We start from the raw sequence: 17,491 nt of genomic DNA, 5'->3' as shown, positions 1-17,491 counted from the left end.
TCAGATCAAAAATTGATTTGACTTTTGTTTTTTCTTGTGAAGGGGACTTTCAGCCTTTTCTGTTTGAGTGCACTAGAAACAACCAATGAACTTATAATTTGTGACCGCAAAACTTTAACAGACATATAAACATGTAATCTGCATTAAGGTCCACCAGAAGCACTGACCAGACTGGGCTGAATGGTTCCAATCTCTCTGTGGAGGTTTTTTTCTGATTTTTCCCTTTCAACTTAGTTTAAGGCAGGTTCACTATAAAGAGTTCTACGTATTTTCTTAGCTAAACTGTCCGACATGCAAAACATCAGTTCGCACATGACAACTGTCTTGTCTGAAGCCTCCAGACCTCAAAATCCCTACAAGGTCTTGCGACTTACTCTCTATAAAAAAAAACTCCTAGGCTCCTCCATTTCCTTCTAAAAACACCCTCTTAGTCGTGGTGAACAGCCTCCTGTTTTTGCCTTCTAAAACTATCCTCCTAACCAGGATGAGTTGTTTTGTATAAACTTTAATCCGTCTGAACAAGCTTATTCAGGTTCTCCCTTGCCTAACAACATCTTGTCCCATATCTTGCCGAGATCGACAAAGGCTGAATGGTCTTATCCATATACAGTCATCTTTTTCGTAATGGCATACTACTATAGACAGTATAAATCTCTTTCATTCTGCGCCAATAGTTTACAACATTTGACATATCGCGAGATATGTCTTAGGCTGAGTAGGACCTATGTCCACTCTCAAATAAACACATGACAACTGTCTTGCCTGAAGCCTCCAGACCTGATATCCCCTACAAGGTCTTGCGACGTACTCTGATTTTTCAGTCTCAAGACTTTGAGACAAATGGCTTCAAAAAGTACTTGCCAAGTGCTTTTTTGAGTATTTCAGCACCAAAGTTTAAGGAAAAAAATATTGTTATTTATCCAAAATCCAGAGTTGGTTGTTTCTGTCCATCTCTATCTTCAGATGCTGTAAACTGTCAATGACTCTCTCAGTAACATACAACCCGGTACTAGGTGGCAAAAAAAGTACTTTAAAAGGATTGGAATGAACTCAACTGGCTTGCTTTTGGTAATACTGCTGGGAAAAGCCTGCCGACACGCCCACCTTGAGGGTAGTCCTGGGCCGTTTTCCAATACCCAACTTCGTCTCCATCTCAGGCTTCATTCCCAAAACCAATCCCCGATTGTGGGCCTGAAGCATTTAAATTACATTGGATTACTGTAATGTTTGGCTTTCTTGCATCTTATTTGATGTTCTGTGGCACTATTAGACTGATTACTGCGCTTACAGCTTCAAAGTCAGCCAGTAAAAAACAGTTGAAGCCTGAGACGGAGCCAACGTTGAGCATTAGAAAACGGCCCTAGTTCTATCAAACTTACAGACATGACATGTGGAAGATCTATACAGTAGAATCGCTGTTGGTGGGCATTGGCCGAGGTGATAGCCAGCAGGTAGTCATTGCGCATGTGGGCCGACCGGCGGTCGCAGGTCTCGCGCCGAGCCGCCAGCTTGGCCATCTGCTTCTCGAGGGTCGTCTTGGACTGGAAGAACTTGAGTGAACCTTTTTTCAATCTTGATTTACAAAACAAATTAAAAGAGAGGACAATTTACTTTCTTTTACAATTCAACATATTTTGACTATTTTTGAGAATTTTTATCAATATAACTCTATTTCATTTTTTTATATTAATTAGTTCTCAATTCAGAATTCAGGCAACAATATATGCGTAATTCTGCTAAAATTAACAATTCACAAACAGTGTCACTAAAATAAAAAAGATGCCTCTGTCATCCAATGAAAATGTGCAACAAATTTATTGGTGCATTATAGCAATATTATTCTCTAACCAGCAATGCTTTTTGCTGGCAACAATAGCACAGCATTCTGTCCCACATAAATCAATGTATTTGTTAAGTCTTACAATGTGATTTACGCCTGCAGGAAAGAGTCCATTTATGGGGACTCTTTCCTAAAAGAGCATGAGAAAGAATGCATTTACAGGAGAGACGTTCAACATGTGCTGGCAAGAATGCACCAGTGAGCTGCAATGCACCCTTGGGAAATGCAAAGACACATTACAATACCAATCATATCATAAGCAAATGAGTTCCCCTTTAATAACACAGGCAGCTGCACTCCAGATTGGAGTCATTTGGAGCTTTTGATAATAGTTATTAGCTCTTGAATTTTCAAATGTCCATGTGATAGGTTTATGGCAAGCCCAACTAGCAGGCCAAACAGGGCGCACTCAGAGTAGCAGCATTACTGAATGAAGGGGTAAGCAATTAGCCTGGCTGTCCAGTATTGTAATACCACTAGTTACTGTACATTAACTACTGTTTGAAAATCTGGAGGATGTGACAATCTTCCATATATACCTGATACAGTAAGGCCAGAACCCAGACACACGTATGTGACCTAACCTAACAACATGAATCACAAGTCGCTAGTGTCTTTCTTTTTTGCTTTTTGAGGTCTTTAAAACAATCTTGCACAATGTAAGATGAGAGGAACCTAGAACATCTTTTACCCTCATTTCCCAGTTTGGACAGCTTACCAAATGATTGCTGAATTTGCCCTTTCCAATGCACACTGAAACAAAATTGATGAAAGAAAGATGGCCTTGAGACACAATTTGTGGGAACCGGTCACGGATCTTCGTTAGATGACAATCTTACTTATTCTCGGCTTCAAGGGCCTTTTCCCTCGCTTCTTGGGCTACCGCCTCCGTCTCACAGTAATTCTTCTTGGCTTTGGAGAGATCTCTGACTGTTGCCTGAATCTCTTCTTGGCATATGTTGAAGATGTCATCGCACTTGGGGGGAAAAAAGATGGATGAGAAATGACACCTTGGGGAAGTATAGGGAACGGATGGAAGTCCTTTCTTTACATGTTAATGACAGTTTGAAACCACAATTCATCTGGGCACAAAAGCAACTGTCCAAAAAAGGTTCTGAGTCAACCATCCCCCCCAAAAAAGGCAAAATGCTAATCAATCTCAATGAAAAGTGCACTGATTTTGAAGCCTACAACAAAAATGGATGAGCAATGTCTGTGAGCAAGTGAAAGGATAATTACTCTTCACTTGTCTCTGTTATTTAGGCCAGATCATTTTCAGCATGGCACCCAATATGAATAGGAATTTGTGATGTTATCATGAGATACTTGTAACATGAATTCTAAACAGTTGCACACATCTCAACATTAATGAATTTACAATGAATGCTTATGACATTAAATATGCATTCACATTTGCTTTCATATCAAGTACAAACGAGCCTCTAGGAAACTACAATAAGTACCAACTGAAGCCTGTAAAAGAAGCCAACAGAAAGACAACTTGGAATATAACTTGAGGTCCATCTGGCATAAATCTGTTAATCAAAAGGTCAAACACTAACCCTGGCTATGTCAACAAGATCTTGTCTGGTCTGACTCAGTGTAGTCCAACATGGCCCCCTTCAAATCAAACCAAATCTGCCAAGGTTCAATATAAACCCCACAAAAACCAATCAAATCAACTGAGATCAAACCCACTCAGACAAATCCTGGCCTGACCCAGCTCCCGTACCTTCTTTAGTGTCTGTGCCCGGGTGTTCTTCTGCATCTTGATGACCTCTGCAATCTGGGAGCTGAGCGTCTCCGAGGCCGTGAGTCGTGCCTTGGAGACCTTCTCCGTCTCATCCAAGATGGCCTTCCACACCTGCAGGGCCAGTCTGCAAAGGCCAAAAAAAAAAGGCAACACAATATCACTTATGAAATGTCAAGCAGCATAAGGTCTAATGCCAAGTTTGTGGAGAGGTGAAAACAGTGAGTTTATGAACAAATCTCAGCTCATACACCTCTTGGACACTTTCATATTGTACCACAGTCCAATGAATATAGGCTACAGCATGTACATGTACATACTCTGCTTGGACCTAATAGTACATGTATGTAAGCGTTACAAAACACTGAGTGATAAATATCAAATGTTTTGAATAAAGAGGGAACAAACAATGAATTAATGTGAATAAAAGAGTCTACAAAGACTTCCACAATATCAGAAGCTTGAACTAGAAGTCTCATGTTCCTAATATGTGTGTGCAGAAATTGATATACCTGGTACGTGCATAGACTGGTTCCAGTCACTCAAGATATCAAATGGAATGGCTAGCATGTACAGACAAGCAAACTCTCACAAAAATCAAGAGTATCTAAGTAAACTGGAACCATTTCAACTCTAATGAGATAATGCAATTTGTGTTTGACACATTTGAGATGTTTTATCTTTAAAATGAAGGTTAACAGTTCGCTGTGTCTGAAGTGGCCTGCTACCAAAAAATCACTTGTGTTATCGATTTTTCTTTTCACTTGTGAACCAATACATGTACATGTATGCAGAGCACTTCCAAAAAAGATACAGTATAAATATGCCAAATTTTTTAATTTATTTATATAATAATTGTATTGATCACACTTGTTTTCTGTTATTTTTTTGATAATTTCTGACAAAGAAATTAAACAAATTACTTCAGTACAATATACCAGTACATGCACGTGTACCTCACATATGTACAAATCAGACACTGGCTCTTTACATTATGCATACAGCAAAAAACAAAAACAAATTTCTATTGGAATAAACATTATGCACTGGATACAGTCTAGTTTCCTTCAAAAGACCAGATGCCAAACCCTCAATGAATAGACCCATCATTCCAGTGCAATGATCATCTTGTACATGTACATGCATGTGATACCAGAACATACAGTACTGTACATTGTGCATGGACATTCGGCCTAGATATCGGTACATCTTATTATCCTACTGATACGTCCATGTATTGCCCATGCACATGTTCTTGTAGTCTACACAGAGATGCATGTCCAGTAGGTGCAAATCCACCTTTCTCTGGTAAATATTCAACTTTTACCCGACAGGCTCTGCATAGGCTTGAGTCAACAGGCTGCATGACTCTGAGTCATATTGGATGGAAAATTACACAGTAGTCGTGAGTGTAAATGTACATGTACCCAGCGTCAACAACTTTCCATGGCTTCTACATGTACATGTACATAGCAACTGGGAGAAGAGGGGAAAATCAGCTATTTTACTCACGGCATGGGATAATGTTTGGCACGATTATTACACAACAACCATTAAGAAGGGTAACATTTGATAATAATAATAATAATAATTGAAAATTTATAATGTGCCGTTTCCAAAAAAATGATCAACGGCGCAGTACAAGTTAACGTAGAAAATTATTAATTTAAGAAATGAAAGGATAAGGATAAGTAAACAGCATCCTTTATAAATGGCCATTTCCACTGGCTTATGTGGAACAATCTTACAAGGAACTCAATTGGGTAGAATGTATGTATGCACACGCTAACAACTGCAACAATTGCCAGTTTGATGATAAAGTGCAAAGAAAGGACATTTTTGGCTTTGGCACAAAAAGGACAGCACTGTAAAATTGCTAATGTTCACGTAAAAGGTTTCCCAGAGAATATAATTCAAAGGAAGCTGAGCTAGCAACGCCCTGGAAGGAAGCAATTCAATAAATGGCTGGGGGCTAATAGCCTGAGAACAATGGCAATATGGCTGACAATATAAACCAACGTATAAGGAAATAGGAGATCTTTGTTAGTCTGACAATGAATGAAAGCCAAACAAAACCAGGATTCAAGAAATTTCTTCTCAGTGTTTTTATATTTTTATGTAAAAAGATGAAACCAAGTTGACAGGGACAGGGATTTTTTTTAAATCTCCAATTTGAAAAAAAATCCCAACTTTAGTTCCCAACCGTGACATCCTAACTTCAGTTTCCAACCGTGAGATCAGGTCAAGTGTTTCACACTACATGTACATGTACATCATATGTGTCAGGAACTGCTTGTAAACTGCACGCGGTTGAAGGATAGTTCTAGGGGTTGACTAAACAAACTTTTCAAAGCACAGCCTTAGCACTAACTGTCATACAAACAATGCAGTAAATGCACAGGTGCACAGGTGCAGTATATGTACAGGTGCATAACCTCGTGTACAGGGACTAAGGCACATGACAAGTAGACCTTACAAGGCATGGTCCTCACAGCAGTAGTACAATCCTAGTTAGTACACGGCTTGCAAGAGTAAGTGACTAAGGTATACAACTTGGTTGCCACTGAGGGTTCAACAAATACACGTACATATAGGCCAACAATGTTGCATGCCCCAATCCCTCAAAAGTGCTTCACACCTGCCTTTATGAGAGCCTCATCAGATACAAAGTGTAATCTACAGGTGGCATCATGACCTCCAGTGAAATTTTCAATTTGGACCTGATGTCCACCAAATTAAATGGAGGGATTCTCTAGGCAAACTTACATGTTCATCTGTACCTACATGTACATTGTACCGGTACATTTAAACCTACAGTACCCTACAACTTACAAGTCCATTCAGTTCTCCTGAAACATCCTTTCTTGAACTGGCCATTTTTTCAAATAATAAAATTCAAGACACAACTCTGTGTATTTATGGCCAACATTTGCTGCTTGAAGTCACTACCTGGCACATTCACAGTCCTTGAGTGCCGCCATGTATTTCAAAACGAGGGGTATTAACTGGTACCGGTAACTGACTTAGCCAATGATTATTCTGCAAATTTGTGGAGGTACATGTACATTCCTAGAAAAGGGATCTGTACAGGCAACTTTGCATACATGTGCATGTGTTCAGAGCACCTCAACTTCATATGTGCTATGGAGGGTGTTCATCGAAACTGTCCTGGGATGACATGAAGAAAACAGACGTGGATACGTGTACTGTACACAACCCAAAAAACATACATGTGTACATCTGGTACAAGGAAAGACACCTTAAAATGAATGTCTACCGAGTATCGCAGAAATTCAGAATCCATGACTTCCAAGGTTCTGCATGTGAACCACATTTCAGGGGTGACTGAAGCAGACATGTAGACCACTTGATCTGGGATCAGGATGTAACAAATTATGAGCGCAGAGGTGGTGTTTTACATGTACAAGTATAGTACATGGTGTTCTACAGGAGAAAACAGAGGGAAAGACACCAGAATTGTGCAAGTTTTTGGAAACCAGACTGTGGGCATGAACAGGAACTTGTCTTCCTACATGTACTGTACCGTACATGGATACATGGGTGCCTAAAGCCCCTGCATGTGAATACTGTGCACTGTTGACATCGAGCTTTGCAGACAACAAGTGTCATTTACAGAAGGCACTCCACGTACATGGGTGTGTTTGTTTGATGTGGAATTTTCTCATTCATCGCTAAAAATTTGCATATGTACTGGTCTAGTCACCTTCCGTCAATCATACCCGTAAAAAGTATTCTCTTGCATATTGACATTTATTACATGGTTTATACACTGTAAATATACCACAATCAATAGCGGAACATGACATCATACCAGTACATGCATAAGAAGATCAGGAGACACCAAGTACTGCAAAATCTGGTACTGGTACATGTAGGTACTGGTTATGACGAAACTGTGACAAAATGGTTGGAACAGGTGCTGTTAGATGCAATTCAAGTATGAACCCTTTGTGGAGATAATACATGTAGTTCCAGTGACAGCTACACTGGAGCTGCAAATACACATGGAGTTCCCAGAACTACCACTTGCACTTTGCATGTACATGTAGGCCCTATCGTATGTATTGGTAAATTGTGCACAAACTGGTACATACATGTACATGTACATGTACCTAGCATGCTGTGTAGATGTAATGTGCACATAGGTGCAGGCCTGTAGCGTAAAGTAATCAATAATACATGACACACAGTTTCATTCATTTTATTAAAATATAGCCACTATTATTTATTAATGAATAATCTGCATGGACATATTTATATCCATGTACTCAAATAGTACTCAAATACTCAAATGTATTTTACTATTTGAATACATTTGAGTATTATAAATGTATAATACTCAAATGTACTCAAATACTTTCACTCTCCACTTGTCAAATAATTTCAAGTTCATAGTTCATGATACAATTACATGTACCTCTGTTAGGCAAAACACAACATACAGTGTGTAGAATGTACATATACACTCTACATGTACTGTGTATGTATAGACTGTACATGTACATGTACATATACGTACATGTACATGTGGCAACACATTTGCACACTCATATTCCATTGCAACTGACCACAGAAATGCACAGTGTCAGTAACACACACAGAGTGGTGCCTGTGCACTCCATGCAATGCCATGCCTAACACTGGCGGAATAGCAGCACAATGTATACATGCCATAGTGTCCTCCATGAAGTTTCAACTTCATTTTCCCTTCAGTCTCTTACGATTGTTTACTCCAGATTGTCATCTCTCACATTTTCTCTGAAACTTTGATTACGATGGTCTTGTAATGCCCCATTAATAAAACTGCCATTACATGATTATTTCATTTTCAAGATCCAATGAAAAAAAATTAGATGACTTTTAATCAAAATTTCAGTCTGATACTAAAATAAATGCCTGATTATCAATTCATATTGTCAATCACAATAACAAACTCGTACTAACAACAGAAAGTCTCCAGGTAAAGCGACAAATGATGTGAAGAGAGTAAGCAGATTTCCCATGAAGTGAAATTTTTACACCTCCCCCCCAAAAAAAACCCCATCTAGTGCCACATACATGTATGATGTCCCCAATCCAATGATGAGACTGCAACAATGCTAAAAGCCTACTTTTGAACAGGACAAAACCAAATAGATAAAGGTTGCCAAAGCAACAGCACCTACGCAAGTCAGTAGCTATCTTCGGAAATGCATTTTTCATACTCTCTCTCTATGGGTGCACAAAGCTGAGGGGTGAATTACCTCCAGCGATGTTTTTAATCTAAAACTAGATTTCTGACCGAGCCAGGTTCTTGCATGAATACCAAGGCACTGCACAAAACCTTTCAGTGTAATTTCTGCTGTCACTTGGGGACTTCCCTTTTGTCCAACGCAACTGCAATATTTTGTATGACTAACTTGGCAAAGGTCGGGTATTTAGAAGCAGGTCTTGCTATTTATTTTTCTAACATTTATTTTCAATTTGCAATCCACAACAGATATCAAGATAGTTGTCAAGCATGTGAGAAAACTATGGAAATTTCAGGCTTGCGTGTGATCTTCTTGGAGGGACAGATGAAAGCAATGCTCCTCACATGTTTACCAGTTGCCTTTATACTTGTCCATGTACATATATGTATATGTTAACACAAAATACACAGGTCAGGGGAGTGTGTATTAAACTGCTTATTTTAGGGTCTAGACAGCCCCCATAAGGTACAGTATATTGCAACTCGATGTCAACCTGGGAATGGGAAATTCTCTTTCCACAATTTCTCTTCCCGGGAAAATTCACATTCATTTTACAAAACGTGAAAAAAAACATTTCCCACAGTGGGAAAAGATTTTCACACGTTTTCACAAGAGTGGGAAACATTTTACGCCTTATAAAATGTGAACTGTAAATGTGAATTCTTGTAACAACATTTCCTATTCACAGTATTAACTTTCAACTGCAATACAGTGTACCTGAGGAGGACACATGAATACATGTACCGGGGTATGTACTCATGTAAAGGCCAGCACGTTTTGCAAAATATGGAAATATTCAATTCCAGCACATATGTGCATGTACATGTGCTTACGCAGTTGGTCTGGTGTGGAGCAAAATCACGAACACCTTTTTAATTTCATCCCCTGCCACCATCAATATCATTTTTTTTTCATCAAAAACAAGCACACACAAATTAGTCAAAAGAGTGAGGAACAACTTTGAGAATGAGAACTACATGTATGCAGGCCAAAATAACAAAATAATTACGGACATAAGTTTATACACACAGTATACATGTACATGTACAAATATTCATTTCAACTTAAGAAATCATGTAGGCATATTTTTATCTGGCCCAACCCGTTTTCACCTCCCAAAAGGCAATGATGGATTGGAAAACAAATGGGTCGATATCATGTACTGTAAATCACTGTGAACAACAATTCAACCATTGGTAAGTACAATGTACATGTACAAGCAGGACCCTTTAATAACAAAAACAACAATGTCAGAGAGTGAGGTAGCCTTGGTGATTCACATCCGGGAATTATTGCCCTGTACCAAGTATCAGTGCAAGGTACAAACATACACAGAAAGACACTGGTTTCCCATAAACTCTAGCTTGCACTTCATTAACTAAGACAGGTGTCCAGCAGAGAGTCAGATCCCTTTTTCTAGGGCAGACTCCTCACAATATCTCCCTGAATTTATCACAGTCACACACTTGAAATGAAGTCCTGGTTAAGCCTTGTTGCATAGCAAAACAATGTTAACCCTAACAGTCCTCAATCCTCCAACAGGTGAAGGATTGAGGACTGTTAGGGTTAATTGATGGTCCACTTGACCAATCAGCTGACCAATAACCAACTGACATTTAATCTAAGTACTGTAGTGCTGCATTTGTTGTCAGCCAATGTTTTGATTTCTTTGTCACAACTGAGATTAAGTAATACTATGGAGATACTGGGAGAAACACATTTTCTGTCCATACATGTATATTAGAACAGATTTCTTGAGTGACAAGAAAATTTGCATTAATGCCAGAAAATCCTTAGAAAATTATTTTTATGGATCCACTATGTACTGTATGTGAACATTGTAAACTTCTTTTCTTGAATTCTACATTTCCTAATTTCTCACAAAACCTACATATTCATGTACATGTACATGTATCTCAATTTTGCTAACAGCCTAAAATAAAGACAGACGGAAAGTACTACACCTATCTTTTCCAGGGAATATGGTAAATGTGAAACCTCCACAAATTCCCTCTGGATTTCAAATGTACATGTACATTTACATGTATCTTCAGGTGACATAGCTGGAGTTGGAGGTGATCTGTTCTACACCAACACCCATGCTGGAACTCAGCTGCACGCCATAACATTTCCTATCCCTAAGCACCTTCCCCACACATCTTCCCCACACACCGGTTCTCAGGTGACTCTGACTGGGGGACCAGTGAGGTTAGACTGACACCATCACCTCCGTCAGAAGAGTTGGGATATAAAAATGCTAAGTTTTACCCATTGGCAAATTTTGCCGTAAAGGATTTGAATAGTGATTCTGTTCCATATTTGAAGTGCACATATGCAAGTAAATGGCAGCACTAGCTAAAAGGCAACCTTTAGCAAATCAGAGTGCTATTTATGACCCTTCTACACACCCCATGTACTCAGGGACAAGTAGAAGGTCGGTAATGTGCTTTAAGACTGTAAACACTGCATGGCAATGTGTTGTAACCCACATCCTGATGCTGAATCACACATGTGCCGATACATGCCACAGCACCTGCCTTGCCAATGTTTTCCTCATTTTTGGTCGTGGTAGTGGGGTTTGAAAAACCACAAACCGATGGGCATATGTATTGACAAACAAACATCCAAACAAAAACACCTTGAAAGATCAACCTACAGGTTCCACATGATGAACAAAAATGCAGATTTCAGAAAATTTCGACAAATTTGATTACTTGGAACAGTTTAGCATGCATATACACAGTGTTCGGTGCTTGCAGATCGAAATTGAAGGGAGTTAACGCTGACCGGTTTAAAACTGAAAGTGCACAAGTTACCACCATAACAGTAGCACAAATTACATGTATGTGTCATACTTGTACATGTACTTGAAAGTTCACCACAGAGGTACAAGTGGTACTTCAGATTTGCAACAATTAAAAATAAACAGGTCCTGAAATATTTTCTTTTTGAGATTTTTTTTTTACTTTGGATACCCTACCTCAAAATGTGGCTTGAAGCAAGATGGAATGATGCATTTGGATGGGAGAAAAGTCAATACTGATGTAGTCTAGGTCCCCATTAAAAGTCCATTTGATATTAGATAGGGCTGGTCCGGGTAACACCTTCTGCTGGTGTCATCATCAGCGCCGATCAAAATTGTGACATACCTGTGTTGCTGCTCGTCATGTTTCTGCTCTTCCGTCAAAGTTGGAAAGACCCGCTTCTGCTGGAACTGTGCAGCAAGCTTCTGCAGAGACTGTCCAAAAATAGGGAGAAGAAAATCAATCAATCTAGCAATACATGAAAACTTGTGTCTCAGGTTTTGAGAGGCTTCACAACTAAGGACTATTCATCTCTAGATCGCTAAGCTATTAACTATCACCAAGGTACGTAACTAAGGCTCTATTTTCCAATTACAAATAATTTTTCAGTTTGATGAGAGAAATTAGGCTTTGAATATAGGCCTACTACACACCAATTACCAGTCACAAGTTAATAGCTGATGAGGGAATATCATGAAAAAACAATATTCGGTGCTTTTATCGTCTATTTTCAGCACTGTTTCCTGGTTTTGCTTTTGTGAATTAATTTCACTGTCCTGATTTCGCTTTATCATCAATCAGCCACTTTCCATCTTTGACTACATGTACTATACTAATCACATGTTCCCCTAACCCTGTGCAAATGCAGACAATTTAGAATAAGTTTTTATACATTAAATTCCTGGACACAAAAAACCGATACACCTGCAATGTATTATGTCATTCATATAAATGTAATGAGCTCTAGATGGATTAAATGGGTTTATCTGTCCTTGGGTATCTGTTACATGTAAGTCATTCCATATCAAAACAAAGCCATCAATACTGAAATAAACCAGAGAAGGACAATACAATGAGTGTACATCTGGGGAAAAAGGCCTTCATATCCTGCAGATTTGGGGTATAAATTCTATGCTTGTCTGTATTTGTCCTACTAGTACAAGTAACAGTGGATCTAGGTTATTGGTTCCATTTATATTTAGACTGTAGTAAAGTACATGTAAAACATTTTGTTGCTGTAACCAGCTCCATCTCATCTCATTACACACCACCTCAATCCTTCTTACTGTGCATGTGCATGTAATTCAACAAAACAAACATACAGTTCCAATGTACAACAAGCATGTGCATACAACATGACTTCATATCACCATGGTAACTACATGTACAACATCCATCTGTAAAAGGTCTGTAATTTACCACTTAGTAGTGTTGCTACACTACATTAATCAATCACCCATCAACACTAGGTACATGTAGGTGTACATGTACCACACAGGGTAGCAAGGTGCCTTATAACCTGGCTTATGTATTTACAGGCAAGCTGTTCATTAGATGGTACATGTACTTATGAAGAACAAGAATTCTAAATCATGAACATTGAAAGGTTACCTTTTATAACACCTTTTTTGTTAGATGCACTAGTACATGTATGCATCTGTATCACAGCCCACTGCCACCCACTTGCTTTCTGAAACATTTTTCTTCTTCCTAATTCTGAGCTGCTATTCCAAATTACTGCCGTGCCTTCAGGCTTCACAGTTAAGACATTCTTATTCCATGGATCTTTTAATTCTATACCCAAGCAGAATGTAAATACTGTATTAAAAGCCTACAGAAATTTAATCATCAGAACTGGTACATGTACACATGTAGCTTTAGCGTCAATTGAAGACTATAACATCAGTAATGTACAACAATGCAAAATGGAAACTCATGATGCTTCAATCTGAAATCTGAGCAGTTTTCAGAGCTCGAGCGATGGATTGGTTCCTCTCTCTAAAGCATTCTCTTTGGCCAGTGGTTGCGACTCCACACTGAAACTCAAACCGTAAGGGCCTTGAGTTGGTTCCACCTGAATTTCCTGTGGTTCTGTGAATGACTCGGCAAACTTTGGCATCAACACGAACCTGAAATATCAGCCAGCTTTCATTCATGCGATGCCACTTTAAGCTCGCCGGGAGATTCAGCCAAACATTCCAGAGTGAAAAGACTGTGTCTGACTTCCTCGGCTGTGGCTTGACAATGACATTACACACGACCCTATGGGAAGTGGCTGCAGCCACTGTACGACTGTACATGCAAACTGCAGCAAAGCAACTAAGACACAGCCTTAACATTAAAGTGAACACTACTGCCCCATCCTGTACCTGTACAGTACATTCGCTCTACTCTACATGTAGGCCTATCTTCTCAGAGGCAAGACTACATACATGTACATGTACATGCTATGCATTTCTTTCCCTACATGTAGATGCCAATGAGAGATGTCAAAATCAATCATTCTAAACAAGACTTCATCAATTCACATGTACTGGTACGGTGAGTTTATTGAATATGCAGTGAACCTTTGCATTAACTTGGAAAGTGGAAGCTGTCTTAGTTCTTCAAGAGTGGAAGCATAGGGCCACTAAATCAGGAACTGGAAGTGAAACTAGGGCATTTGTGATTTTTCCTGACCACAGAGGTAAAAAACCTTACCAAGACACATCCAGGTCACACAGATCAATAAGCATCTATACCAGTACATGTACGTCCCAAAATCCTTACCATGTATAGACAACAAAATTGAGTGTATACATGTAGAAACATGCTCTCATGAAAAGGACAGGTACCGGTAATTCCAGGTGGGGGGGGGCTAAACAAAACCACCACCCCTGATACAGAGGAACAAACAAACACCCCAAACTGACAAACAAACAAAAACAAAACCAAACTGTCTTTTGTTACACAATATCTATCTGGATCCCCTCCTTGCCAGTACATGTACATGTACATTCTACATTTCCATTAAAAACTAAGATAAGACTTTAACTGATTACTTAATGAGCTTGCTGAGGATGATCCCCTTGGGAATTATGAAAGACACTAAGAAGATTCCCTTTTTAAACAGCACTGACAGATCGAGGGTAAACATAACCTTTGTACTCTGATCCAGATAATCTCCAACAGAAAACTGCCAAGAAGGGTGATCGATGCGCACACATTGTATATTAAACAGGGCTGCTTTATGTACACTGTACGTGCCCTGCACTTTTTCAAGCTTGCTACCGAGCTTTCAAACAAGTCATACATTTCTTCAGGGATGCTGTGTATCTAGGCATGAATGTCCTCCTGCAAGAAATGACCGCCATGGAATCTTGTGAATGTGGTGATTTATTCCTGTCGTTCCTCAGAGCTCAAACCTCATGTACCATGAGCGCTGTTTCTCAAATTGCTTCTTGTTGAAATGTTCAGTTTGAACATTGAACTTTAATGCATCCCATCTTCCCTATCATCACACTGGCCTTCTGGTGTACCAGGGATGTGCAATGGGTACACATAGCTTCATAAATGTATATATAGGTACCTCTGACTGCTATCAAGGCTTTGCAAATCAACATCACATGACATGTACATGTACACAGTCTTAGCTTAGATACCGCACATGGACCGGTTGTATACACCCACCATGAGGGAAGTCATTGAGTCAAGTCATTGAGGGATGGGTATGAGCCATATTCCTGACTACTGTCAGGAAACTCTTGTATTTGTAATGGACATGTATGCACCAATACATGTACATAGAAAAACATGTATGTAGAAACCATTTTCACATGGGGTACATACATGTACATGTACATGTTCACATGAAGTATTGGACTGAAGACTTCTTGAATATCTGGCAACCATGGTCATGTAACCCCAACTTCTTAGGCACTTTTGTGAGGAACTTCCAACAAATCCTCCGTTTTTAAGATTCCAGTTGCTGGCATTTTGTACACATACTGGTACATGAACTTCAGTTTTCCATGGACATTAAGGCCAGTACATGAAACACTGAGCTCTACCTTGCTCGGTTTGGCAAAAATCCTCCAGAACCTCCTGGTGCCGGTGGACTGCTAAAGATATTGAGGGGAAAGGTTGTGTTAAAGAAATTTTGAAGCATCTGCATGAATACCCATTGCACTGTGCCACATGTACAAGTGGGTGGTGCTTCCAATACAAATATCTGTTTGGCAAAATGACGGACGGGATGTACATGTATATGAGTGGGACCTATTTGTTCTCCTTACAGGTTTGGCAAAATGACGGACGTATAATGTACATGTACATGTATATGAGCGGGACCTATTTGTTCTCCTTACAGGTTTGGCAAAATGACGGATGTTAATACATGTACATGTATATGAGTGGGACCTATTTGTTCTTCTTACAGGTTTGGCAAAATGACGGACGTATAACGTACATGTACATGTATATGAGCGGGACCTATTTGTTCTCCAAACAGATTGCAGAAACTGTTCACCTCAGGGAATCAAGCATTTCATTTGTCACCTCCTGAAATCATTTGTACCATTGCAGTTACAAATATTACTGGTTATTATAATGTAGAATATGGTCCCACCAAAGATGTGCAACCACCCCACTTCATAAAAGCCCCTCACACCCCCCTCCCCAACATCAAATACCGTACATGTCACTTTGCTGTGCATATCGTACACACATTAATAGTGCCCTAAAATTAAACTCACTGATAAGTCAACAAATCTCACAGGTCATCAAACTTGACCGACTTGCCTCTGCCCAGGCAAGGGCAATGAGTGGTAGAACATGTAATCCTGTTCCTTCCTGCCGGTAAATTTAATGCTGTTATTTGTGTACATGCACCTCCAAATATCTATCTCCTGGGACTTGTCCCTTCCTGTCACGACACCAGATGGTTTTTCGACAGATTTGTGAACAAAATCAACAGCAATTTTGTTAGTGGCAAATGCCTTTAAGTACAGCCTGTATATTTAACAGGTGTCCTCTGCATGTGGGTATGCCTGTACCTACTAGTACATGTACAGGTCAGTGTATGCTTAAAAGTATTCAAATTAACTTTTTTCAGGACCATTATTCCACAGGAATAGAAAGGAACATTCTTTGGTACCTGTGATGCAAGTTGACAAAAATACTGATATTTTTCCCGATCTTGATTTCTAATCAAAGTGGGAAGATACATGTATTATGCTCAGGTTCACATGCAGACTGTTGATAAATTTCCTTAACACATTCTTCAGCCTTCCAAAATTCCAATTCCCAACTCAGGAACCAACAGTAATCAGCACTGAATTTCAGACACACCAACTGCAGTACAACCAGACAGGGTTCACAATACTCTTCCTTACCCAAGGACAACGCTCAATTTTCAAGTCATAAAGCCATTTGTGAAGTTACTATTAGGGAAGGCCAACAGTGTGCTGTCAAGGATGTCCAACTACATGTACAAACAAATCCCCTCCAAGAAAAAGGGGGGCCAGCATACAGGTTAGCATTCCTCCGTGGTTTAAATGAAAAGAAGCCTGATTGGTGGGGGAGGACAACCAGCCCAAAACTACAGTATGATTCATAATAACATGCTGTATGACACTTAGTCGTAGGTCTAGGTTAAGTGCTCCGTGATGCCTGCAGGGTACCTGAATGCACAGTAACAAGTAACCTGGCCTACATTTACTGTGATAGATATATCCTTGTTTTGAATTGGTTGCCAGATCTACCCAAGGCCAGAATGTCACTTATTTGAATAAGGGCTGTCAGAATCTGATGTGAAACAGTTTAACTGCAGAGAATACATGTATATCTTAATTCGCAGCACAACTGT

General features: G+C 39.4%; 1 protein-coding gene across 4 annotated transcripts in view; it reads right to left on the bottom strand.

Moving 5' to 3' along the window:
* Positions 1–17,491, bottom strand: part of LOC110979788 (F-BAR and double SH3 domains protein 2-like) — a 45,981-nt gene that overhangs the window by 21,187 nt on the left and 7,303 nt on the right. For all 4 annotated transcript variants that reach the window (XM_087132964.1, XM_087132965.1, XM_022235842.2 and 1 more), the window contains exons 4-7: positions 11,992–12,080; positions 3,573–3,717; positions 2,680–2,816; positions 1,380–1,572 (exon numbers count right to left, since the gene is read on the bottom strand). In XM_087132964.1, the coding sequence (XP_086989090.1) occupies positions 1,380–1,572; positions 2,680–2,816; positions 3,573–3,717; positions 11,992–12,080 (564 nt within the window). The remainder of the gene's footprint in view (positions 1–1,379; positions 1,573–2,679; positions 2,817–3,572; positions 3,718–11,991; positions 12,081–17,491) is intronic.

The sequence above is a fragment of the Acanthaster planci genome, linkage group LG02 (assembly GCF_054643075.1).
Source record: "Acanthaster planci isolate LZ-2023a linkage group LG02, COTS_SCS, whole genome shotgun sequence".
Lineage (NCBI taxonomy): Eukaryota > Metazoa > Echinodermata > Asteroidea > Valvatida > Acanthasteridae > Acanthaster > Acanthaster planci.
This window is presented reverse-complemented; position numbering and strand designations above follow the sequence as displayed.